Below are 27,981 nucleotides of genomic sequence, written 5' to 3'. Positions count from 1 at the left end.
GGAAAAAAAGAACTTTAATGGAATGTAGAACTTTCAAGCATTTTTGATGAAAAGACTAGAGGCTTAATAGAATTCTGAAAAGTCCAGAGAAACCTAGAAAAGTGAATTTATTTGAGCAGCTGGAAAAAGCTGTATGATGACACAGTGCTAACATGCTACTAGGGGAAGAAACAAGTGTCCCATTAAAACCTTAATATCTTCAAAGAGTATTGACTTAAGTTAAAAAACCAAAGGTCCTAGAAGTGGATTGATTCTGTTTGAGGATATTAAAAGGGGAAAGAGAGGGACAGCAAAAAGAGGCATCCATTAATGTAGAGTGGAGGAAGAAGGGAGTAGAAATTGCTTTCTCGTAACTGGAGTATATAACAGATAAAGAAAAATAGGTGGGGAGGAGGAATTTAAAAGGGAGGGAACAGCTACAAACAACAACTTCCTTATCCTGAAGGGGAGATTATAAAGGGGAGGAGAGGAGGGAGAGATGGTGCACGGACAAAAGAGTCCAAGCATAGAGCGTGGCTTAACAAAGTAATTATATGAATGCAATGTAATATTCTTGGGCTATAAGAAATAACCAAAATTATTTCAGAGAATCCCAGGCAGTATGAACCGATAGAGTGAAATGAAAAGAACTAGGAAAACAATTCTTATACAAGGACAATATTACAAAGAAAAAGACTGGAGAAGCTTGAGAATTCTGTATCAATGCAATGACCAGCCAGGCCTTCGAAGACCTGTGACAAAACTATCTTACCCACCTTTTAACAGTGAGGCAATTAACACAAGGTACAGAAACACACATTTTTACACACAGGTGATTATGCTTACCTGTTACCATGCCTTTTCCCCCCACTCTTTTCCCTTCATTAATGGAGGGGAGGAGGCATTGTAATTGTGATGCCAAAGAAAAAAGGGCCATTGAAACATGTTTTAAATTCACAGAAGAGTTCAGAAGGAAATACAGGCAAGAGAGCTGTGAAAGTAGAGTGTAGAACTGTAGGGCTTTTTTTTTTTTTTAAAGCAAGAGCTGTGAAATAGTCTTGATTTCATATAGAATCTTCTTTTTGTGTTCTGCTGTGTGTATGGAAATGCTCTGCGGAGGGTGGGGGGGGTTAAGTTCAGAATAAAAAACTGTTTTTAAAAAGAAAATTTTTAAAAAGCAAACAAGTCAACAAAGATTTTTAAGGAGAAGAATAATATGACTAGTTATATGCATAAGAGATTATTTTAGCAGTGGTATGAAAAATTAATTGGAAGGAAGGCAGAAGAGGGAAAATCCTATCAAGAAGTTAATACAACAGTCTAGAGCAGATGGTAATAAAGGCCTATCCTAAAGTAGTGGCATGGAAATCGAAAGATGATAGGAAAGATTATTAACCCCCCCCCCAAAAAAACCCAACCAAACTGACAGGATGGGAAGGATCAAAAGATAGCTCAAAGACAACAGGTGGTGTAAAAGCCCAAGTATAGATGGGAAGTTAATTAATTCTCCTATGGTCATGCTGAATTTGAGGTTCTGGTGGGACTTTAACACAGAGATGTACTGAAGAGTGTTTGTAGATACATGTTTAGAATTAACATAGAGGGAGTAGTTGAAATTGTGGGAGGAAATGAGATTGGCAAGGTAGAAAATGTAGAAATAGAAGATTAAAGGCCAAAAGATGGGAACTCGGAGGATATTAAATGATTTGTGAGGAGGATGAGAAGCCAGGAAAGGAGACTAACAAGCAATTAAGAGTCAGGATGAGAACCAACAGAGTAGAGTGGGTCTTGAAAGTGGGGGTGAACAGTATCGAAAGCTACAGGATGTGTAAGGGAAGATGAGAACTGAAAAATTTCTTCCTACTCCCAAACCATCCTGCATGTTGCCAGAATGATCTTTTCTAAATACATTTCATGACATCAACTGCTTGGCTCAGAAACCCACAGTGCCTCCCCCACTGCTTATGTGATCAAGTAGTGTTTTCCTCTCCCAGGATTCTTCCCCTTCCACTATCCCTTGAAAACTCCTTTCAGTCTTAAGCCAAGGGACCTCACAAGACCTCTAGCTGAACTTCCCTCCTGACAGATCCCTTTGGGCACTGAATGAACCTCTTCTACATGAATACTTCCAGTGTTATATCCTGTCAAGGTACCCAGTACAACTACTGGACATCTCTTGACTTTTTATAAAAAGTTCTTTCAACGAATCCTTGTAAATTATGTGTGTAAGTCACTTCATCATGAAGACTCTGGATGCCCTCTGGTTATGATACCAGAACAGAACTTAATACTATACATGTAACCTGACCAGGAGAATGCAGTCCTCTTCCTTTCATAAAATCTTAAGGCTAATTTGATTTGAATGAATTTGGTTTTTTTTTTGTTTTGTTTTGTTTTAAGCTGCCAAGTCACAGTTTTAATTAATATCAAACCAACTAGAACTCCCATGGTCTTTTTCACATTAAGTACATATTAAGCCATGTTTCCCTCATCTTATTCTTATGCAGATGAAAATGTAGCATCTTATATTTATCCCTATAAATTAAATCTTGCCGGTTCAGGCCCAAGTGATATCTTTCTGAACACAAATCCTTTTCATCCTTAGCTTCTGTGTTTCACAAATCTAAATAAACACACCACACCGTCTCTCTGACTTTAGCCAACTAATACAAATGTGCAACAGGACACAGACATGGACAAGATAACTGTAACACATTAGACCCTTCAAGTTAATTACTCATTGATTACTGCGCCACCAGCTATTAATCCACCAGTCTATACCATCATCCAGCAATATTACTCCATCTTGTCAACAGTAACATGAGGCTTCACTCTGTTTTCTGAAATCAACCATCCCTTCCATCTTTGAGACAATGGTCCCAAGATCACAGGAGTCTGGGAGTATAATTCATTTTTTGTCTGAAGAAAAGCTGAAATAATTTAAATGGCTAAGAGCTTCCAAATTATCTTCATTCCTAAAGTGGGTTTCAATTACTCTCCTTTTCATGTGCAGATCAGAAGCTAAACAGTGTGATAGATGTGGTTTCAAATTCTGTTTCAGGCATTTACATTTACTAGCTGAATGACTCTGGCAAGTCACATAACTAACCACTTGGTACCTCAATTTCCTCATCTGCAGAATGAGCTTGACTTGACAACCTCTAAACTTTAGGCCTATGATCCTGAATTGAGTAAGTCCACTTGTCATCTATTAACATCCCATCATCTTCCCCATTCCATTGGCTTTTTATGCCTTTGCTAATCTTTTTGTTGCAAATAGCTAAAAGAACATCTCATTTTTTTTCTTGCTCCACTTAAGTCCTGCCCTGATACCTCACTACAATGTGGACAGATGTGACCCTGGGTTCTCTGATAGGTCTTACCAAGAGATAAAGATTCCCAGTATTGATTGGCCTGATATCACCTACTGTTCAGAAGACCAGTCTAGCTAACTTTTTTTTTTTAAGTTAGGCAATTGGGGTTTAAGTGACTTGTCCAGAGTCACGCAGCTATGAAGTATTATGTATCTGAGGCTGGATTTGAATTCAGATCCTACTGACCCCAGGACTGGTGCTCTATCCACTGCGCCACCTAGCTGCCCCTAGCTAAGTCTTAAGGAGCTTTATCCTTCAGGTTGCCTTCAGGATGAATTTTTTTCACCATACAACTTTTAAAGATCATCTACTCTCACGTAAATATGAATCAGTAAATACCTACAAGGAAGACAATCATTGCTCCTTTACATACCTAAATATTTGGTTTGTTTTTTAAATCTTTTTTTTTTTCCCATAAGCTTCAGCTCATTCTGTCCATTAGCTTTCTTGACAGCTCTTTATAGGTTTGAACCAGTAAGATTTTGCCTCTTGGTTGCATGCCCTGCTTTCATCTCCTTACGTCTAACATCATTAAAAAATCTTGGATAGCTCTCTTTTCATCCTTATAGGAACTGTCACCATATAGTGAGAATTTTGTTTGTTAAAGAGATTACCACCCTTTCTGGATCCATATTCCTTTATAAAGCCTTATCCCCTTCTCTTCAAAATGCACAAAACTCACTTCATCCAATTAATCCTACTTCATTCTGGTCCCTTCTTTACTCTGTAGTCTCCAATAATGTTATTCTTCACTATGTTTATTTGCTTATCAAACTCCATTACAAGAAATGAAGTGGATTTTTACTGATTCTGTCAAATTGGAATGGTGCTGGGAGTGAGTCGTTTAGTGGCCAGCCTTGGTAATGTTACCATCAAATAGTTTTACAGTAACTGTTTCGGGATTTTTTTTTTTTGCCATTGCATATGACATGTCATTTGGTTCTTCAGTTTCTGTAGTGTCTTCCTCAGAGAAGGAACTACCAAAGGTGCTCTTCTCCATTATATTGCTCCTCCCAGGGGCAGGGAGTGTATCTTTTCTCTCTCCCAAATTTTCCCCATCTCCTAGCCTAGTATACAGATTGAAGTTCAAGCATTATTTCTGATGAAGGTAAAATAAATGGGGGTTCTGAAAAAGTTAGGACTGATCCTCACAAAATTAGCTCTAACCCAGGCATCTGGAGCTGAGGGAAAGGACCATATCTTACTTAAATCTTTGCATCTTCCCCAGGGTTGGCACAACTCTCACCAATTTTCCTTTCCTCAGATCTCCTACAGCCTACACCTGTAGTTCTTCACCTAAGGTTCATGAATGTAAAAGTATATTTCAACATAACTGGTTCCCTTTGTAATCCTATGTATTTTCTTTTAAGCATTCAAAAACTTTATTCTGAGAGTGGGTCCAGGGGCTTCATCAGATTATCAAAGGAGTTCATGACATTAGCCAGTATAGTGCTAAAATACATACTAAATTACTCACTGACACAGAGTTCTCTAAGGTTTGGGCAATGATAGAGTGAGTGAGAGAGAGAGAGGTCTCAGTGGACAGGGAGTTGCTGTAGGACAGTCACTTTCTCCATCATTAGAAGTGTCCCAGGGTGTATGCTTCCTTTTTTTAGGGACATTCCTTGACATCCAGTACTGAGATCCAGCCAATCAATGCTCAGCAAAGAGGATGACCCTAGTATTTTTTTCTCAGGGTCCCAATCAGATCTAATTCAATACAGACTCAATTCAATGAAAAGCTTCTGAAGGACAGGTCATCACTGTTCCTGTCCTTTGCACTCCAGTGCGCTATTCCCCTAATATAGGCCCCAAATGACAAAGTTAGGGCTTCTCTCCTTCACCTGGTGTCTAACCATACCTCATCCCCGTACCCTCACCACCACAATAGTTCACAACCTACACAATAGCAAAGGATGATGTAGCAGCAGGGGAAGGAGACCTTGTGAAACAGAGAAAAGGCTACAAGGACTGATTGGTATACAGACACCAAGTGTGTAAGAGAATGGGAGTGGCAGCACCATTTTTCCAATAAGCCAAGAGGGCATTTATGGAACTACTGAGGCCAAACACCAACTCTCTCTAATGAGGAAATATAATCCCCTCCTCCCTTGTTGTATGACTCCCCACCAACCGCCATTCCCCAGTCCCTGATTGTTCCAAATAGTGCCCTCCTACATAGTAAATAATGAGAGATCCAGGATGGCAGGGGCGTTTTCCTCTGTGCATGTAACTTGATACCCATCACAGTGTTCAGGACCTAGCTGGTGTCTGAAATTGAAGGTGACTATAGAAAGATTCAGACTGTTTTCCTGACTCCCTCCTAAAATAACTACAAAGGATTTTTTGGACTAAAAATGGCCAAACTAAGAGGAAAAAAAACCAAGTCAGTGCCCATACTTTCATCCATACAGCCTTTCCCAGGATGAACTGTCACAGGGGAAATGGCTCTCTCAGTGAGTCAGAATCAGAGATGGACCAGAAATTATAATCACAGGCTCTTCCCTCTTAACATACAGATTCATATACTAGGCTTTTCCTCTCCTTCCCTCCCTCAAATGCTTTCAGGTAGGGGTCTGAAAGTCAGAATGATGCTGGTACAGGGCCAGGCTCTCCCAAATTCATTGAGGACTGTCCCTCCCCTCCAAAAAACACATCAGATATTGTTTCTCCAACTGGAGACACAAAATGACCTGAATCTTATACTTGGAACTAGGAGATTTTCAAAAGGCATAATCTGGGGATACAAACATTTTAAATATTTGGGAATCACCTGGCCTTTATATAAGAAAACAACAACCTAAAAAGAAAATTGGCAGTACACCTTCTCTTTCCAAGACAAGTCCTCAAGCTGAACTATGGAAAAATATCCCACAATATATACTGTGGAAATAGGAATGACCAAGGCAAAAAGTCACAGGCCAGGTATCTCATTGCTCCATACCAATAAGTTCCAGGGATGGGCTAAATATGCTGCAAGGCTAAATCCCTGGACCAGCCTAGCTTAACCAAAGACTTCTGAAAACCAGATGGGACCTTGGAGATAACCTATCTGAACACTTTCATTTTACAGATGGAAAAACCATGGAGCCCAGAGAAGTTTAGGGATTTGGCTTTCTTTCACAAAGAAAGTGAATAGCACTGCACCTTTGTTTTCCCTGATTGAATTTGCATAAATCACTTATCAACCTGAAAGTTTTATAGGCTGAAAATCACCCTATAAATAGGCTAAATAATTTGCATGGGCAAATTAAAATTTAAAAAAAAATTTTTAAATGGGCTAATAAGTTGCAATTACTTAACTTTGCCTAAAACTCCCATTAAAAGAGAACCCTGCTGGAGTCAAACAAAAGAAATTAAGGAGTGATTTTTCATTTCATTAAAGGACTCCTTGTAGGTTTCCTCTAAAAGGAAGGTCACTTTTAAAGTGGATCCAACTTATATAAATGACTCCCTCTTTCAGCAAACCTCCTGTGAGCTCTACCCACATCTGCTGGATCGCCCATCACTTTCTTCATTAGTTCTGCTTTATTTTATGTGCTGCCCTTCTGTCCCCGTAACAAGGGTATAGCCTGCTCTTCTCTTGGTTTACCTAACTGTGCTAGTAAGCAGCAGACGGACACATAAAACTCTGTGCAAATAAAATGCAACCTACCTACTGGCTTTTAATTCAGGATGTTAATTTTTTTAATCCCATGAAAACACACATAACCATAGCTAGAAAGGAATGCTAGGGACGTTCTAAATCCAGGCCTCATTTTAGAGATAAGGAGGTTAGTCCAATTATTTCCCTTTTTGGTCCTCAAAGTCACACACAGATAACAAATAACAACAGCTGGGACACAAACCTGCAACTTCTGCCTAGAAAGCTTGAGCTCTTTTTCACTGTATCATGATGCTTCTAGTCACTTTAAGCATCCTCATGCAGCAAATGAAGAATCCTAGAGTAGTTCTCAGAATTCATACATAAAACACCTGTTTGTAATCTCTGTGAGGAGAGACAGGGAATGAGGTGGGAGGGTTGCTTTGGGAAAGTGTGAATTGTCATTAGCACTGACCACCCCAGTAGACACATAGGTTCCCAATGTGGGCAATACCGCCCCTTGGGGGTGCTGGAATAATGGGGGGGAGGGGGATCAAGGTAGTAGCCTTAGGTGCAACTAGGGGACAATGAATAAAAATAAGGGTTAATTTAAAAGCCATGGGGGGGGCGCGCTGAGTAATTTTTTTTAAAGGGGGTGGTAGGCCAAGTAAGTTTGGGAACCTCTTCGAGATCAGCAAATGGGTGCTCATTGCTAGAACACTCCTCCAGGAATGGCAGATACTGCTGAAGAGGGCCAGCCAACAGAGAAAAAGTCAGAGGAAGAGCAAAAGGTCAAAAGAGAAGTGAGGAAACCAATATCAAAAGGCAAAGAAGTCCTATAAAGAACTTGAGATTTGGAGCAGAGCACCATAATGTTGTCTACAGCAGGGCTTCTTAAACTTTCTCCATTAATGACCCCTTGAGCACTTCTTAAACTGTGGATCGTGAACCCATGAGGTCGTGGTACAGAATTTTTGTTCTGTCAGATTCACAAGCCGAGTTGTCTATCCCTTGAAACCTAATATCCTCCATATAGATGATATGCTTTGTTAAAGGCTGGAAATGACTACAGGAAATAATTGGGATAGGACTTCCTTAACTATGATGGTACTTTATAGTTATCAGATTATCTCAAAGGACTAAAAGATCCCAATCTCTTGCCTCTGATTTCAAAATTGCCTAAAATGTCAGGGCCCACATACCGATACTACTAATATTCAACCACAGACTTGTTCATCTGAAAAGGCAGACTTCATTCCTCTGTGGGTCTGATGTTCAGGAAATTAGCCTTCAAAACCTTGTAATGTGGTATGTTCCCGATCTCTTCAACTATACTTCAAGTTTATAGTATGTATGTTATACATTTTTCTAACCTCACAGTGCCCTAACAGTCTGTTTTTCCAATCGGGCATGGCAACGTAGGCACTTCACTCTCCTTTTCAAATCTTGTCCATGTGACTTTGAGCAGTGATTTTTCAACTCACAGCACACTTGTGTCACACAACAGAAAAGCCAGTTTTTCCTTTTTGTCAGTATTTCTTTAACCTACAAATCCTTTTAGCCTACGATTTGCTTACATAGCCTTCTAAGTGTATCTTCCAACTAATATACCTCTCTTGTACTGTACCCTTCCTTCAGTGTGCCTGGCTGTACACAAGTGTTCAGTCAATGCTTGCTGGAGCTCGGGCCTTGAAGAGCTTTAAAGTCACTTGGAAGGGACAAAAATGGAAAACTGGAAGGCTAAAACAAATCTGTTTACAGTCTGCGTAGGTGTAGTTAAAAAAAAAAAAAGTGTTCACCTCGCTCATTCAACTAGATGTGGATTAGACAAAACTCCACTGACACTAATCCCTAAATCATTTTGTTGGATATACATGAAGACCAATAAACTCACTTTGAGCCTTTGCTCGACTGTGCTGTCATAGACAAAATGGGTTAGTTCATTATCACTATAATACATTAAACCAATATGGGTGATGGAGAATAGGTTAGTAGGGGCATTAATTCAGTTCCAAGAGTAGTAGTGAGTAAGAGGACAAGGAAAACACTTTTCTTCCAAGAGTGCTGGCCCTTACATAACCTGTGTTTTCACATTCTAGAATTGTCATTTTCTTCAACTTAGGTTTCTCCCCCTCATCGCCTCCACCCAAAACCTCATTTGGATTAATACTTCCCCAACTTGACTAAAACACTGACTCACTGGTGGTAGAACATGAACATTTCTCATACTGTCACAGAAGCAGTAACCAGTTCAGAGGTTTGTCCTGCATATCCCTTAAGGGTTTCAGGAACTCCCAAGAAGATACATAACACTTTTTATTGGGAATAATTCAAGCTCATCCCCTCACCCCTTGGCCAAAGTGTATATACCATGCCAAGTAATAATAATTTTAAAAGCCCTCCCCAACCCTAGAATTTTTGTCAAGAAACTCACAAAAGCACCAAAATGTGATGCTCTCATATTGCAACCAACAACCAAACAGGGGCAATAGTAAAGAAAGAGAAGAGGAATTTTTACCCACTAGGTGACCAAGCACAAAATCAGGCAAAGCGAAGGTTCTGATTCAGAAGATCTCAACCTTTTTCCAGGAGTCACAGAAGAATAATGAGCTAGCTAGATTTTTAATTGTGAAGCAGGTGTGGCCCATGGGTTAAGTATAGGTTGTACTAGGTCCCTTCCAACTTTGTGATTCCATTTTGTGATCTTATAGACCTAAAGTATGTGATGGAAAATTTGGAAGGGCAATGGACAATAGGGGAAAAATAAGATGAGTCAGGCATGTAATAGAATGGCACCAAGGGACCATTAAATGGCACCAGAGCAGCAGGATGTCATGAATTGTGCTAACTTCTTACCATCACCTTCAGCTTCCTCCTCTCCTTCCACAGGTCGGCTTCCTATACTATATTGTCCTCTCATTTTCTTCTCAACCTACTCTAAAAGTTCAATAAGTAGTTAAGGTGGGATAAAGGAAAACTATTTTCCATGTTTCTAACAATAAAAACATAAGCAATTCTTGTTTAACACGAATAGTGCTAGTTGTTCCATTTCCATAATCATCCGATTTAGTGCGAAAAGGAATTTGGACATCAGTCCAACCCCATCACTTTATGGACAAGGAAACTGAGGCAAAAGTGAACTGGGGTAAAGTAACTTGCAAAATTAAGTTAAAGGTAGAACTTGGACTAGAATGTGCTCCCAGTCCTGGGTTCTTCCCATTATACAAACTGCCTCTCCTTGATTACTTTCCTTTCACTGCCTTGAGTCTTTCAGAGATGCTGTTTGTTTTTATGGAGTAGCTATTGCTCTATCCCTTCAAAATGAGGGGTGTGGTTTTGTCTTTGCAAGAGCTTCAAAAATTTCTGATGTAAGGGTTCCACTTTCATTAGTTATGTTTGTTTCCAGTTCTTTGGGACTAGAATCCTATAAGGGAACCCGTTTTGGCCCTTTCCAGACACCACAGAGTAGAATCAAACCCAGGAAGACATCTTGTGTTAAATGTTGTTTCTGGGCCTCTGGAGAAAAGCTACATTCCAAGCCTTTTTATGAGGCTCTCTTGTAAAGCAACATCCAAGAGCCTGCTATAAACACAACAATCATATATTAAACAATTAAAATTTACCTGAGCAGTCACCAATCACCAGGAGATCAACTTATTCATATTGTAGTGCCGTAGATTGGTCCATACAGCATCAGAGTAAGAATTGTAAATTTACTAACCAGTGTACTTGTACTTCAATTATAGCTTCACACTAAACCTGTTCTCTCCCATACTTCATTCTTTCATGTAATCTTTTATTGAAGAAAATAAGATAGCCACAAGCGCAGGTTCTACTACATACTACAGATTTCATAAAACTTTTTTTAAAGGAGAAGGAAAAGAGAATCCTAACGTTAGCTGATCATTTGTTGGGAATGGGGGACACAGGGAAGAATACTGCACAAGCAGCTAGATAAATAAACCTGACAAAGAGCTTGCTAAGCAACTAATATCATGCACAAGTGAATTCCAGTTACCTCCTGGATAGCACCAGGTTATATCGTTTGCTTCCTAAAAAGAAATGTCCTTTCAGGATGGTGACTCTATTTTAATGAAAGATCTATGGAAGCTGCATTTACTGGTAATTTCACATTCTCAATCATAGCTCAAGAATTTAAAATCAACCACTCAGCTGGACTAAATAGATCCATTACTTGGAAAATACAGCATTCCCACCAGTTCAAAAAGAACCAGATATTCAAAGAGGAGAAAAAGGGTCAACTTACTCTGCAATTATTAAAAAAAAAAATTCACTAGGACAATTTTACTTTTACGTAATTGTTTTGATCTGGTTACAAGGAATAACCCAATATAATATTTTCTGTAATTCCTGTTTTAAAAAATCCAATTGCGTCCTCTTTAAAGAAGCTTTTCACTTGCTAATTCATCATGAACATTATAGGAAGCTGGGAAAAGTAAAGCAAAGAATGCCCAATTCTTCCCAGAACTTTTGTTTTGCTTCCAAGTCTGAGAACAGATATTACACTTTTTAAACTCCCTTCAAAAAAACAACCTGCTGCCAGAAAACACTCCCCAAACCACCCACCAAAGCAACACATATGGGGCAGCGAGGTGGCGCAATGGCCCTGGAGTCAGGAGGACCTGAGTTCAAATTCGGCCTCAGACACAACACTTACTAGCTGTGTGACTCTGGGCAAGTCACTTAACCCCAACTGCCTCGCCAAAAACAGAAACAAAAACAAAAAAAACCCAAAACAAAACAAAAAAAGCAACACATATACTGAAAGATCCAGCTTCAGAGGTCTGTGAGTGAAGGTGTGTTCATATGAGTTTGTCTTTGGGGTTTCTTTTCCTTTCCTCTACAATGGTCAAAATACTTTTGTATATATCAGCTAGTTCCTGCACTTTTCAGGACTCCTTCCCTGGAAAAAGAAGCTATCTTAGCCTCTATTTCTTTCTTCCCTAACCCTCCCAATCTTGACATTTAGCAGTATAAATACTACCACCAGATTCTACTACAATGAAAAGTGAAAAAGCCATGATGTTCCTTGTAATGGGATTTAACATGTAATCCTGTTTCTTCCCTGCAGTCCAGACATCCTCTTCTTTCCTTACTTCATAAGCAGAAACAGATAAACAACAAATGTCTGCCCCAGAGATCATTCTGCCTTCAACTCTCCAACCTCCATCCGTGGAATTGTCAGGACACTAAAAAAAATACCTGGTAGTAATGTTCAAAAACAAATGTGTAATATTTCCCCATAACAATGTTACTTCTTGAAGCTCAATAAAGAACTCTTGTCCAGTTGAAGCATTAAAAGCATCAGCCTGTTTTATTTTGTGACAAGTTTATTGAACAGTATTTAAGACTTCATCTTTATAAACAAAGCTCTATTGAGCAGTACTGAGGCAGCACCTGCAAATAATGCTGTGGCCATATCAAGAAGAAGCCATTTTATCAAGCATTTGGTTTCTTACCAGTTTAAATTCTTGTAGAACCACCAACATGACAGCTTAAACGTAGGAGAATTTTTCAAGGATTGGAAATAGCTTAGAGCATAAAGTGGCTACTGTTGGAATGTTGTTCAGAAGAATCTCATAACCAATTTTATTCAGGAAAGCTACCCCCTTTAAGGATAACATCCTACTCCACTGGAGTCAATTTTAGGGTGTTTTCTTCACTCCTTAACCAAGCACTTCTCTAATATCAAATAGTGCTAGGGTCCAATTAAAGAATGGAAGAAGCCAGCTAGGGATCAGATGCATCCCTAGTTTAATCTGAAGTAGAAAACTCCACAGAATGGGCTGGTATTTCTCAATATATAAATGTGAAGTCCTTTTTTTTTTTTTTTTTAAATACAGACCTAGATTTCCATGCAATGGGCTAAGTAAAGAATGGCACCACTACCTTGAATTTTTCTCTGATTCTTGAAGAAAAAAAATCTGCAAGTGGAATTTTTATTATAGATGTCCTGACAACTGGCAGTAAAAAAAAGCTATCGACTACGTTTTAATACTGTGTTATATTGAAAAAGAAAGAAAAAGGTCACTAATGATTGTTATGTACAACTACAGTGTGTATACAAAACAAAAATCCAAATTCTGCATGTGAGCAAAATGTTTCCCTAAGAGTTCTGTAAAATTTACAGATTTACGTATTCAGAAATACATTTTACACAAATGTCACTAACCCCTTTAAAGCAAAAGGAAATAAACGCACCAACTAATTAACCAGATGCAGAAAAAAGTCAAACCTAATGAGAAAGATTCTCTTCAATTCACTAAATACAACACTAAAATAAAAGTTACACAAATTTGAAAATATCATGATAGTGTTTACAAATGCACAGAGCTTTGAGAAAAGCTTTACAAAGCCTTCATACCATACAAAACTGATGACAAAAATCAAAGGAAATAATGTAAATCCATTTCCAACACAAACCTACTTCATTAGAAAATCCGCAGGAAAAGGTGTATGAACAGTTTCACAGAACACATTATAGAGACGTTTTACTGAAACTCCAATGCCCAAAACAAGATAAACAAAATGCTTAGCAATTAGCACTATTATTAATTAAAAAAAAATCTCAGATACACAAAAATCAAATTCCAGAGTGCAGGCATTTAATTACATTTCACAACAAGAAAAGTAATGTTGTGATTCAACCAAACTTTAGAGAGATTTCTCCAGTTTCCACTATTTATTTAATTTCATGAATAATGAAACCAGGTTTTCCTTTTTAGTATTTTTAATCTCAAGTGTAAAAACAAGTCAAAATAACCAAGTAGCTACAATAAGGTGTAAAACATTTAATCGAATAAATGTTAAGAACACAGAACCAAAATAAATTTGAAAAAATAAGCATAAAGACTCATTTTTCATCTCCTATTCAAATAACCTGTTTCTGGTATTGAAAATAGTCAACGTTCCAATAGGAGAAGAAGGGGATTTGCTGTTGAAATAAGACTCCAAAATGGTTTGTTGACGTTTTACACTTCATCTTCAGAATGAAATTCAATCACTTAACAGAGGCTTAAATTGAACAGTATATACAACCATCATATTGCTTTTTTAAGTTGAGGAGGCAACACCTAATGATCAGTCAAAGCAAATTTGTACTTATGAATTACCAGAAGATCCACAAAGCAGTCACCTCTTGATTGGAATACAAGTCTGTACAACCCCTTCCCTGAACAAAAATCCTGCGCTGTCAAATCTGCTAAGAATGTAGTGTTGAACAGGCTTTCAAAACTCTTAATGGTCACATGAATAAAACTGTTGCCACTTATATCTCTAAATCATACCACACTTTATTTCAGTGCTACCACTGACATGCAACACCAAAAAGGCACTATTTTGTGTGGAAAACAATTCTTTTCAAGGCTGCTGTTTAAGCACACTGATTTGCAAGAAATGTTGGGGACTTTTCAAAGCAAGACACAAGTGCCCGGTAAGAGACAAAAAAATTTTGTTTCTCATGATCTCTCCAACCTCCCATTCTCCATTAAGGCTATTATACTATACAGTAATATAACACCTCTGCCAGGGTTCTTGGATGAGTTGTGAAGGAAGGAAGGCAGAGGCCATAAAGGTGCCTTTTGGAGCAGTGGTGACCAAGATGCTCCCAGGCATTTCAGTGGCTAGGACTCCTGTTAACTGAGCTCCATTTAGTTTTTGGTTTTTTCCTCACAGTGCCGTAGTTCCAAAGAAAAGGAATGGAGGGCAAGGAACCCTAGGGGATCCTGTTCCCCTCTGGCAGCCATAGTTTGTCTGTATGAAGACACACTAATTGTTAGACTCCCGATCAAACAACTGCAAAAATAAAAGCTTCTAGAATAGAATTCAAGGAAAAACTACTACTTGTCAATCTATGGACTAGCTCATCAAGCAATTCTTCTAATGAATTACTGCTGACATTGATTGACTTAATTTTGACTTACTGTATAATGCTTATTCTTTTTAAAAGGACCCCTCCACTAGTTCCTTAAGTTCTCTTATGGGCCAAAATTTCACGTACATGAGTCAGAAGGAACATATCAGCACCATTAGTCCATCTCAGCTAGAAGTTCAAAACAAATCAAGCATCTTAAACATTGATTATAAAGTTTTTTCTGGTTGTTGATGCTATGTCAAAGAAAATGGACAATTTTAAACTGACTAAACTAAGACTTGATGGTCAAGCCAAAATTGCTCTAGGGAACTGGGACACCGTTATTTCTGTGGCAAAAGTCTTATTCCACACAATTATAATTGTGACAATGGGAATCTGTGTTCAAGGTTATAAACATAAACTCAGTTTGGATTTTTATAAAACAGTTCTTTCTGCTCATTACATAGGAGTCAATTAGGCAATTAAAGCAGCAACTTTCTAAACACACAACTGTCCATACATCAAGAACCTTTTGAGGAGCAATAAAGGTACATACAATGAATCTGTATACACAGAGATTTTATTCAGTTGCAAAAGAAAATTAGGACTTTAGACAAAGCTTTGACCCTATAACAGCAAATCTGTCCAGCTTTGAACCAAAAAAAATCTAATAGCCAACTTCTATTTTACAATGGCTTGCAATAGCACCCATCAAGAGCTTTGCTGACTTAATCTTAACACATTTCTATTTTCTTCATCCCAAATGGTATAAAACCAATCTAGACTCCTTGATAAACATTATGTGGTCATTTGAGTTTTAACAAATGGTTTCCCTAAAGGTGAGCCAAAATTATTTTTCTGTTCTCCCCATACAGCTCTACAGCAACATTTATCCTTGCAGCAATTCTGTAAACAGTCAACCAGTGCTCTCTCAATCTTATTGAAACCAATCTATTTGCAATTTAAACAATCCACAGGTTCTAACCTGGAAATACTAGGAAAACAATCTTGATGCATTAATCACAGCACTATGAAGATCTAGCCTACAAAACAGTTTACATGAACAGCTACCCTAATACAAGTTTGACTTTTCTTGAGCCTATAGGTCGGTCATTTAGATCAACAACAGCTGCCATGGCTTCATCACGAGACTCAAATGCAACCATTGCTTCACCTGTGGGCATGCCTTTTTCATTGTATTTTAAACACACTGAGCCTGGGATCACTTGATAGCCATAAAAGAAATCTAAAATTTCATCAACAGAGACAGTGAAGGGCATATTTTGAACTTTAATAACTGTTGGGCCTGGCTTTCCAGAAGCAGTTCCAAATCCAGGGGGTCCCCCAATATGGAGCGCTCCAGGCCCAGGACCAAAGCTCGGTGGCCCACTCAAATGTCCAGCAGTATTACCAAGACCCGGGGGACCACCTCCAAAACTTGGAGGGCCACTCAAAGCACCAGGTCCATTTCCAAAATTCTGAGGGGCTCCTCCAAAAGCTGATGGTCCACTTAAATTATTGGGACCACTTCCAAAACCTTGAACATCAATACCTAAACCAGGCAAACCACTATTTCCAACAGAAGGTATTCCAGGTCGGGCATCTCCAAAGGCCCCACCTAATCCTGGTGGTGGAAGTGGTGGGCCAAAGGCATTTGACCCACTAAAGTTACTGGGAAAATTAAATGGAGGGCCATTGTTTGCTTCTTTTGAGCCTACAGTCAGGAAAGCATGCTCATCACCTCCAGCATTTGGCATTCCTGGCACTGTGGCATTACCTGGCAATGGAATTTTTAACCCCTTTTTCACTTGAGATGGAGGATTTTTTTCAATCTCCCTCATGTCTTCTAGGGTAATTACATGCAATAAAACTTCTCTCCCATTAAGTTTCTTACGATGTAAGCGTTCAGCCTTATGTGCATCATCTTCATTTTTAAACTGAACCAATGCCTGTCCTAACCCTTGCCCAGTGTTATCAACAAGAATATGTACAGCACTTTCATCCACTGGAATTTCCTCTAAGAACTGTAGAATATCCATCTTGGTAATGTTGAATGGAATATTTGATATATGTGCACATAATTTTGGTGAGCTATCTCCCTCAGTATTTAAAATAATCTCCCTCTGATCATAACTGAAGTTCTGTAGCCTCTTCCGAATCATGTCTATCTTCTCTAACATTCCCTTTTTAGTTATTGGGTGAACCTGAATAAAGCGATTCCCCATGTATTGCTTATGACGACACAAAGCTGCCTTATAATCAGACTCGCTCCTGAATTCTACAAAACCTTCACCTGTTGCTTTCCCATTAGGTCCATAAGCAATGTAAATACTATCTTCCACAATATCTAGCTTTTTAAAGAAATCAATAACATGTTTGTTTTCTGCTTCAAAGGGTAGACCTTTCAAATATACACAAAAACCAGGCTCATGTGGAGATCTCGATCTTGACCTTTTCTGCCCACTAGGCGACTTTGACCTGACGAGTGTCTGAGGAGGGGGGTGTGTCTGTCCAGAAGGTCCCATGCTCTGCTTGAAAGTGATATGGCCTCCAGCAGCTACCCACTGTCTTTCTGTGGCCGGGCTGACTTCAACATAGCGTTGAATCATCAGCATTCTGTTTCTTTTCAGTGCTTCAAATGTATCTTGAGGGGAGAAAAACTTAACTAATCCATTCCCATTATTTCGGCCTACATGATCTTTCAACAAATGCACTGCATCTACACGAAGCCCATGGAAAAAGTCTTTGACATCAGTTTCCATTGCAGAAAAGGGCATCCCATGGACACTGACATACAGATCATCAGGGTTGATGGGAAGTGGCTTCAGACTACTTTGAGAGTTCATTTGAATAGGATTAACAGGATTCAAAGGACCCAGAAACATTGGGTTCAGGTTACTGTTCAGATTCAGGGCTGTTCCAGATCCATTCATCCCAGTAGGTATGGGAGCCACTGGTGGTGGATTCAAAGGAGGCATTCCTGATAGAGGTGGCATAGGGCTCATGGGTGGCACTGGAGGAACAGGAGGTATTGGGGGTACGGGAGGCACAGGAGGCAGTGTAGGTACAGGAGGAGGAACAGGTATTGGAGGAATAGATGGCATTGGTGGCAAGGAGGGTATTGCTGGTATTGGAGGAATTGGGGGAGGTGGGACTGTGCTCATGGAGGATGCTGTGCTAGGCAGAGTTGAACTAAACGTTGGGCTCCCAAAGGAAGCCCCCATATTTGGAGGGGCTGTACCTATGTTGGCTGTGGAAAATGTAGGGATGTTTTTGTTGCTTTCATGCACAGACGTGGCTGCAGTAACCACACTGGGAGAAGGATTATTAAAATTGGGAACTGTGGTAGGTAAATTTACCCTGCCACTCATGCCTGAACTAGGAGGTGGTCCTGATCGGCTAGCATTTGCTGGTGGCATATCTAAGTTGGCAGTTTCAAAACGCCTACGACTGAGTTCAATCATATTTTGCATTTCAGTTTTACTACTCAACAACAGTGTTACTTTTGACCCTTTAATAGTACCACCTGTGCGCATCATACCAAGCCTTGCATCTTCATCAGTGGCAAAAACGATGAAAGCCTCACCCAGTTCACCCCCTACAATATGCACGCCCCCATCAGGGATGGTCAATCCAGAGAAGAAGTGGCGAATGTCCATGGTCCCCGCCACAATTGGGAGACCTTGCAAACGGATGACCACAGCCATGCTGCGCTGAAATAACACACACCTGCAGATGAAAAAAGGCAACGGCTATGTCAGACTACTGTTTGTCACACCATTTATTTAGCTAGTAGAATCACCATCTACCATATTAGGCACTCAAGCATCTCCTCAAGCTAACACAATTAAGTGTTAATATAGATTCTATTTTTTTATTTTCAAAAAAGGGAAATCTATGTATTAAACAATTAAAACCACCACAATTTCAACTTCCAAAATACATTGTAGAAACACAGATTAAAAGTTCAGTCCAAAGACCCAAAACTATCAAAACAAAAACAATAAGAGGCAGCAATTTTGTCATACAGACTACCAGTTATTTAGTGACATTTAAAGAAACATATAATTCACCTTGGGAATGACCCTTTAACCACCATGGGAATAACCTTTAAATAATGTACCACAGAAAATACAGCTTACTGCCCCTCCCTACAAATCTGGCAACTTCTTGGGACTATTAAGATATTTTGCATAGCTACAATTTCTAAAATCTAAATGTAACAGAACTGAGGAACTGATTACAGTACTGATTACAAATGGTTCTTAATAGTGTGAATTATTCAGACAAATTTTAAGTAACAACTAGTTATAAGTTAGTTCTCTGCTCAATCTGTTCAGAACTATAGTAAGTAAAACTAAGTATTATTTTACTCAACGTTAAATTAAAGAACCCCAAAGAAATGACAATAAATGTATTTAATCCCAGCACTCCTAATTTCTGCAGATATTCAACATCTAAAACACTTTCCAGGAGAACCCTGCTACAATGCTAGTCACTGTAAAACAATTTTGGTTAAACCACGGGTCCAACCACCCCATCCCAATCCCCTCCACAAAAAAGAATTTTGAATATTGTGGGTTCTTTGGGGAAGGGGGTGGATTTTACTTTGGAGGGATCTGTTTTACTATGTCCTCTCAGAATGACTCCTGATGGGAAGAGGAAAGGAGGATTTAGATAAGCTATTATTGGGATAGTGTAATTATTGAGAGCTTATAGAACTCAGAGGGTGCTTTACATGGTAGCAGGGCTCTACTGTATTACTTTTTATTTTAATTAAAGGGACAAGGCCAGAAAGGGGAAAGTTACCCCCCAATATCAATATTTCGTACTCCAAGTTTTGGTACTTCAGATTCCAAATGTCGGAAACTCTGGTTCTTATAACAGTATATAACAATAAATACAGGCATAGCAATTTGCAAAGCGATAAATATGTTTTTATGCCTGTCACAAAATAATATTAATCTCCAGTTAACTTTTATAGAGTCAATACCAACTTTATTCTAAAAACTAGAAATATCAAACTTTTGAAACTTAGTAACTTTATGTAGATCACTTCTAGCTGTAAAAGGACAACTCAAATATAATATGCCTCTTAAATTAGTTGTGTGACTCCAGGTCAAGTCACTTAACCTCTCTAAGCTCTTTTCCTTACTGTGCTAGATGCTTTCTTCTAAAGTTCCCTTGAGCTTTAAAATTCCACAATTCTATCACAACAGTACTCTTTATAATAAAATTTCCTGAATACTGACTAGTCACAACAAGATACCATACTGAGCTTCTTTATTATTATGATTATATAAAAGGAAAATAGTGCTGTTTTGGTTTTGTATTTTATAGACTCTGCAATAAAATATAAAACAACCTAAAATATCTGAATAATAATGGGAAGAAAGGAAGGGCTTTTTGCTCCAAAATGTTAGATTTTTAAACCTCAAAAGATAGCTCTTATTAAACTCTTATTTTAGATATTAAGTCTATATATTTTAGCTTAGTTATTTAATATCAGCTGGAACTTTTAAAAAAGTGAATTAAATGTGCTTAACTAATGATGCATGCTGAATTCCTATATATTACTGCACTTCATTTAAAGGCAATTAAATAAGCAATATAGGACATAGTATGAATAACCCAAGTATCAAAAATACCGAGTGAAGTAAGTTAGCTTGCGCTGGGTACAGGTACATAAGAGTAGCCCAATGTGGCCCCAAAACACGAGACATAAACCAAACAGGGCTTAGTGCCACACAGAGTAAGTACTGTACAAGTCTTTTCCTGCTAAAGGTGGGAACCTAGTGGAAATTTATACAAGGCAAAAATATGCTAATGAACACATGCCACAGATTTCTCTGCAAAAACCTTTGTGCTGAAACAGGTTGCTGCTGAAGGACTGGGACTACAACCAGAATAATTCTGGAAGTCTAGAGAACACAAAATTTCCCTGCCAAGCCTTCAACACAAGAAAAAAACAATCATCTTTTAGGTTTGGGAGGGGGAAGGGAAGAGCCAGAGCTCTGCCACTTAGTGTGAACTTGAACAAGTCCTTTAACCTCTCCCAAACTGTAGTTTCCTCATCTATAAAAAGGATTTGGGCTGAAAAATATGAGACGCAATAGCTCTAGAGCAAGGGATTCTTTTTTTGTGGTTGTCACGACCCTTCAGCAGTCTGGTGAAGCCAAAGGATTCCTTCTCAAAATAATGTTTTTAGATGCATAAAATAAAACACATAAGATTACAAAGGAAATCAATTATATTGCAAAATAGTCATCAAAACATTGAAAAAACAGGTTCACGAACCCCAGGTTAAGGACTCTTCATCTAAAAAATCTGCAGATTTATACCAGTATCAAAAGCAACTACATTTCAATGGATCTAGACTACTACTTACTGGGGAGGGAGGAGGGAACCTACTTATTCTACAACATTTAGGAATGTAGCATTTAGGCACATAGGACCGAAGCAGGGCAAAACTGATCCCAAAGGAATCTACACCAGCAGTACAAAGCACCCTAGACATCCCTCCTCCCCCCACAAAGAGAGAAAGAAGCTGAAGACACACCAATTTGTATATTGCACAAATCTTAAGGTTATTTAAACTACCTAGTTTAACTTAAAGATAAACAAACCTTCAATTCAAAAATCTCTTACCTGAAAAAACAACAGATGTATTTTCTTAACAAGTAGCAGAGGCCAAGTCAATCCTGTGGGCAACCAATTAAAACCAACTTTTAGACTGCAATAAAGAATAAATGGAGGCAAAAATCAATGTAGGAAACACACAAAATAGTATTTGCAGTTCACAATGAACTGTCTATTAAGAAGGCTCAAGTTTGAAACCACCACTGGGCACTTCAACTACAAATATCCAAAAGATGAACTGTGCCAAAACCCACACAGGCTTACTACTTAATAGTGCTTTCAAGTTTTAGTGTCTGTACTCAGTAAGAATAAACGATATTTTAATGTAGATTTGCCCTTAAAAAAGTGATTGAGAACTAAAACATTTATTTTGCTTAGTTTCACACTTGACATTTGGTTTTCTGATTGAAGGATTTGGGGATGAGGCAGTGTAAGGAAGAATATGATTCCTTCTGTCCACAAAGAAACAGTCCAGTAAATCTTAACCATAAAATAGTCCAATTGCTTAGACCAGGCCAGCCTCTACAATTTACCACTAAATTCTAGATAAAAACATGATACTAAAACTCAAAATAACATCACTTTGGTAGGCAAATTATGTCAGCTCCTTGGAATTTTGGGAAATTAGTATAATCACTCTTCCAACAGTTGCTATACCCAAGACTTCAGCGAACACCACAAGCATAAAGTCAATAAAGATTTCAGGTCTGAGAATTTGGAACACAAAAATTGCACTGAGATTCAAAGTTCTGAGGAAACTGATTTTCCCAAAATATCTAGATCTGTTACCAAAGTTATCTACAAGAAACTTCAGAATACTCCCCAAAACAATCATAAGTGAAACATCTTTCATTCACATTTCCTTAGTCAGTGTTATGGCGATACTCAAGCAACCTACACAGCAAGTGATTAAGAGAGAGAGTCCTTTGGGAAGAACGAAAAGCCATGCGATAACGCGCCTTACTGGAATCATGCTCATTTTTAACCAAAAACCACCATTCAAGACCAAAAACCAGTAAAACTAACAATTGTTACTACTGATGTACAATAGAAGATACTTTAATATTTCAAAAGCTAATTACACTCTAATCCAAGAGTAAATATTCTACCAATATCATTCTAAACAATCCCAAAGCACAAACTAAAATAACTCACCACTTACACAAATAAATTATCAATTAACGGATGTATTATGAAATACTACAAAAATAACTCAATAAATACCACAAAATGACAAGAAGATACATAAATGTTATTTAAAATGCAATTACATTATGTATTAATTCCATAGTGTGCTGATTGATTTTTTTTGAAAGTCATTACACAGCAAATTAAATTCTTAAAAAGCTTAATAAATTTTAAAAGCCACATTTAGTAAGCTCTCCCAGCAAATACAAAGAGAGTAAAGGAAGAAGGAATTGAATAGAATAGCACTTCTTAAATGAAGGCAATGCTTAATGAGCATGGGTCCACACCATATCAATATTTTCTTCTGATAGTTTCTAATTTTGCTCCACTGTCCAGAGACAAAAGTTGTTAGCAACTATGATTAAATGAGATCACTGAAAATTATTTCTTAAAAATATGAAATGCTGGGTTTATACTGTATCAATTTTTCTTAGTGCAAAAATTGTGTTTTCTCTAGTATTATAAAACTGGTTGAAATGACAAGCAGGTACTATGCAGACCACTGTAGCTTCAACACCATTTTATTCATATTTATTACTTGGTAATTTTCCATGTTGCTAAATCCATTAATGTATTTATTAACAACCTTGTCAAAAATTGTGTTAACTAGAGAAACATAACATAGAATCAAAAGGATAGTTCTTGGCCCAAAGAGGGTGAGAGAGATTATTTACCTTAAAATACTAAATACTAGCTAAAAACAAACCAAATGTGCCATGGCTGGTAGTCAAAGTAGCAGGTGATAAGGCCAAAGACAGGAGATTAACTTTGGGGAAAGATTTTGGAGAGAACAGACCAGTGTTTCCAGGTCTTGAAGAGGTCTCTGATACAAGGTCCTCCACCCCCAGAAACTAAACAGCTTCAGCCAGGAAGCATGTATAGTCCCCGCAGACCACAGCATCCTCCCCAAAGGACTAAATCAAGTTTACCCTTAGGAGCAAATAAAAAAATGTGTCATCCCCCTACTCCCACCCCATACTTCTTTCCCACTAGGACAATGATGACTGAAATTGCTGACTAGAAATCAGGAGATCTGAGTTTGGGTCTCAGCAATTGCAAAAAATTCAAGGTGTGACTGCGGACATGTCACTTAACCTCTCTGGGTCTCTGTCAGGGATGACATTCTAAAACTTTAAAGGGATAAAACTTATCTTTAAAAAGATAAAAAGCTTAAAATACAAATGTAACTCAAGTAAAATTTTATACTTTGAAACACACTCATATTAATCAGTCAAACCATCACCAAGCAAGAGTGACAGTGACATAAGACCCCTTCCTGTTTGAAAAGTGCTATCTGTTTAGAAAGGAGGGCATGGAAGGGACACTGGCAGACACAAACCAGATTACAAACTGCAGAGACCACAACTTTGTCTAGGTTGGTCCTGGTGATCTAGACTAGAGCTGCCAGGCAAAAAGCTGTTGAATTAGAACACATTCCAGGCCATTTCTGCTTCTAATCTTAATTGTGAACCAGGCCAAGTTCAGAAAGGCTCATCAACAGCTGGCTAAAGGGTGTTGGCTATAAGCAACTATTGAAGTTATATATGGGCCAGGACTTGTGTTGGTATAAAGAATTCCCACAACCAATGAAGTCAAAGATCTTTTAAAGAATGAAGTATCTTTGCAAATAAAGGATTTCCTAAATTATTTTTGTTTTGCTCTGAAACACAAAATTAAAAGGAGTTGATTTGTTCATGAAGCTATCATTATAGTCTCAAAGGACAAGGAAAGCCAAGTCATTCCCTTGATGTCCTAAATCCCAATTCCCAGATACAATCAGGTCTCTAAAATTGAGAAACTCATACTAGTCAAGTTCTAAAGTATTATTTCAGTTTTTAAAGGAAGTGTTTAAACTAGGCAAAGAAACAGTTAACTTCTGAATACAAATTAATCTGAAAATTAAAAGCAAAGGGAAAACAAAAGTCTGACATTGGGTTTCAAATGACATTAAAAAAATTAAACATATTTACGATTTGCTAATTCATCAAATAAAACAACTTCAACTAAGTAGATTACAACTTTTTCTGCCCAATTTCACTTTTGCTTCAATTACAAACTAAGAAAACCAACATCTATTTCAGTTTTGACACCACTGTATTTTAATAAAACTTTTTAAAAAATAAACTGTACATTCTTGCAGAATTTTAAAAGCACAAAAAAAGACTTATCTTCACAATCTACAAGCAGAAGATAAAGGTATGTAGTTTGCAGGTTCATTACTTAACCTGACAATTACATTCTTTCTCTAATACAAAAAGGCACAACAAAAGCAAATTTGAATTACTTTCAGCACTACAATTTCCATCCACCACAACCAGTAGGCATCACAACTAAACAAAACAACCTCATCAGACCTCAAAGAAACGAAACAGTAAAACAAACTCCAAATCATACCAAAAAAGATAAGTGAGCCATAGAGAGAGACAAGGAGAATAAGCCAAGTGCTATAATCAGCAAATATGAAAACTTTTGACAATTACAAGATTGCAAAACAATTATCATTTAGTTGACTACTTTTATTTTGTCCCCCTTAATGGGTCACATTTTATGCTGGGATTTAAACAGTTTCCAACACTAGTAGAACTTTTCACTTTTTCCATTAGCAACAGGTCAGTTGTCAAATGCAGTATTTCTAAATGTTTATACCATCTACAAAAAGCACTGCAAACTATCTTTTGTTTGTAAGGATACTCAAAAGTCTTAAAAATTAAGTTTCTGAGACTAAAAATTAGCCAAAAAAAAAAATTCCAGCTCATACATATTTCGAAGAAACATTTTAATTCTATGGTAGACCCATTCACTGTGACTGCTGGTTTTAAACTTGATGAACTCATGTGTTGTGCGTTGAGTACTTGTACTAAATTCAAAGCATACCAAAATATTTGTCTATGAAAAGTATATAAAGATTTGATAAAACCACAGAAAAACTAAAATGATTAATTCAGTTTTCCTCTGCAAAATAAGTACCTAGTACTTAACATTCTTTTAGTTGATTCTACTTTAACTACTGATACTTACCTTCTCCCTAAATATCCTTTTAAGAATTCAACTAAATTGGATCGTGCAGTTACATCCAGTCCAAAGGAAAGCAAACAGACTAGCAATCTTAAATGCTAGTACTTATTCAGATGCCAGTCACTCAACCCCACCTATTCAATGTGCAAAATCCAAAGGCTTCAAAAACTCTTGCCTGTCCCAAGGTCCCCCAAATTCTTTACACAGGGGAATAAAAATGTCAAGTTTAATAAGCCAAAGAATGGGATAAAACAGCCCATGATTCCCTGCTCTCAGCATATTCAAGTTAATTAAAGCTTTGGAAAATTTTCTGCAGCTTCATGTTTACCCCGATAAAAAAATTTTTGTGTTTGAAAGCAAAAAATAAACATCACAACAAAGAAATCCAAATTTAATGTTGCGTTTAAAAAACACTGATATTAAAGCATCTTTTGAAATTAAACTGCACCACATAGTTAAAAAAAACTAAAGTACATTGTCAGCACACAAATACAAAAGTATTTCATTTTCTGAAAATGTTAAGTTACAAATAATTACAATCCAAATATGTAAACCACCTACAACACACTTCTATGTAATCACTATTCAGCATTCCCAGAAAGCATTTTTGCAGAAAAACAAAAACCAAAACAAAACACCTAGTCATGATTGCTTTCTGAGTTCGAAATTCCCCAGTCTTCCAGAACTACCGTAATGAGGGGCAAGCACAAACCAGGCCATACTATGCTTCCACAGAGCTAAAGATTTCTTTAACTCTAGGTCGCGTAACAAAAAATTGTAGGCTGAAAGTAGTTTGAAATACATTAAGCCCCTAAACTACTCAGTAAGTGGAAACACTATTTATTCGAAACGATTCTTTTTTTTACAAAGTTAACTTTTCAAACCATTTACTAATAGCAAGGCAAAACTCTGAAACCAAGCAAAGGTAGAAAAATTCAAGGAAAACGCTCCATCTGATGACTTCAGATCAGGTATCAATGCTTTCAGACAAGACCTTCCGTAGAGGCATATTCTGAGTAAGAAAAAATGGACCCTGAACTATCCCTGCAAGCACAGCCCAAATCTTTACCAAGTGTCTTCGATCACGCACAGAGTGGACTCCCTATACTATCCCCTCCCCCTCAAGGCAAACCCCCAAAATGATGTTTGGTGCTGCATACTCTAGCAGAGGCCTGTTACTGCAACCCCCCCCCCCATGATAATTCGATACCACCAACACACAGCAAACATCCTAGCATCTAATACTCAGGGCATAGGTGTTCGTACCTCTATCATACATACCCTACTTAACACCATCATTCTCCCACTAACCAAGCCTTACTCTCGGCCTCCCCCGGCACCAAAAGTCAAAGCAAGCTCCCAGACACAAAAGAACACTAACCTCCCCCAAGTCAGACAACAGAACTGGACCCTCCCTGGCTCCAGGGCATCTCCCACACATTCCCAGTCCATTCATGCCGGCTGCACATCCCTTCCCCGCCGCCGCCCCGGGCCCCCTCCCCCGCCCCCCCCCCCCCCCCCCGCCCGCCCCAGTACACAGGCGCCCGAACAAGTCCTCCCTCCAAACTCCTGCAGCGGCTCCGGCCACAGGGGGCGTCCTCCTACAACCCCCGCCCCCCCAGGAGGGGGGGATCCTCGTGGCCGCCCCGCCGCAGCTCCCGCGACCGGGCGCGGCCTCGCCAAGACTGCCTCCTTCCCTCCCCAAATCCAGCCCAAGGGGGCGGCCTTCCTCCCGGCCCCCTCCCCCGAGGCTCCGGCCGCGGCGGGCGTCGTCCCTGCGGCCCCTCTCCTCAGCTCCGCGGCAGTATCCCGGCCCGGGCCCCGGCTCCAACGCGGGGGCGCGGGCGGGGGCGGGCGCGGGCCGACTGCCAAGCCCTTTGTGTGGGGGGCTGAGGCGGATTCCGCGGCCTCCGAAGGCCCCGCCCCGAGCCCCGCCGAGCCCCGGTCGCGGCGGGGCGGCCCGAGCCCCGCACAGCCCCGCCCGCCCGCGCCGGGGCTGCGGGAGTCTTACCGGGGAGAGCTGCGCGGTGCCCGAGCCCAGACCCGAGCTACCCCCCGCGCCAGTGTCTCCGCCCCGCGGCCGACAGCCCCAGCCCGAGCGGGGTCCCCGGATCCCGCAGCCGCCGCCGCCGCCGCCACTACCACTGCCGCCGCCGCTTCTGTCGCCGCCGCTATCGCTGCTGCACAAAATGGCCGCCGCCGCCGCGCTGCTCCGCGCTCCAGTTGGGGGGCGGGGCGCCGCTCGGGGGCGGGGCCTCGGGCCGGCTGGAGCAGGCGCACTGGAGGCCTGGCCAGATGCTCTCCATCCTCTAGGCGCCGGGAGGCGAAGG

At 39.2% G+C, this 27,981-nt stretch overlaps 1 protein-coding gene across 5 annotated transcripts in view; it reads right to left on the bottom strand.

The window, feature by feature from the left end:
• The window catches only part of LOC114046803 (RNA-binding protein 12), a 35,864-nt gene extending 8,112 nt beyond the window's left edge, over positions 1-27,752 (bottom strand). For 2 of the 5 annotated variants that reach the window (XM_027867329.1, XM_027867332.1), the window contains exon 1: positions 27,663-27,752. Coding sequence is in view for 1 of the 5 variants with exons in the window: in XM_027867328.1 (XP_027723129.1) it covers positions 15,877-18,516 (2,640 nt within the window). In the remaining 4 variants the exon portion in view is untranslated. Of the gene's footprint in view, positions 1-12,747; positions 18,539-21,457; positions 21,543-27,662 lie in introns of those variants that run through there. The other 3 variants (XM_027867328.1, XM_027867331.1, XM_027867330.1) reach the window with 3 other exon arrangements.
• Between the last annotated feature and the right edge of the window lie 229 nt (positions 27,753-27,981).

Source organism: Vombatus ursinus, unplaced genomic scaffold (assembly GCF_900497805.2).
Source record: "Vombatus ursinus unplaced genomic scaffold, bare-nosed wombat genome assembly UNPS02014785.1, whole genome shotgun sequence".
Lineage (NCBI taxonomy): Eukaryota > Metazoa > Chordata > Mammalia > Diprotodontia > Vombatidae > Vombatus > Vombatus ursinus.
Note: the sequence above shows the minus strand (reverse complement) of the source record. Positions and strands in the feature narration are given on the sequence as shown.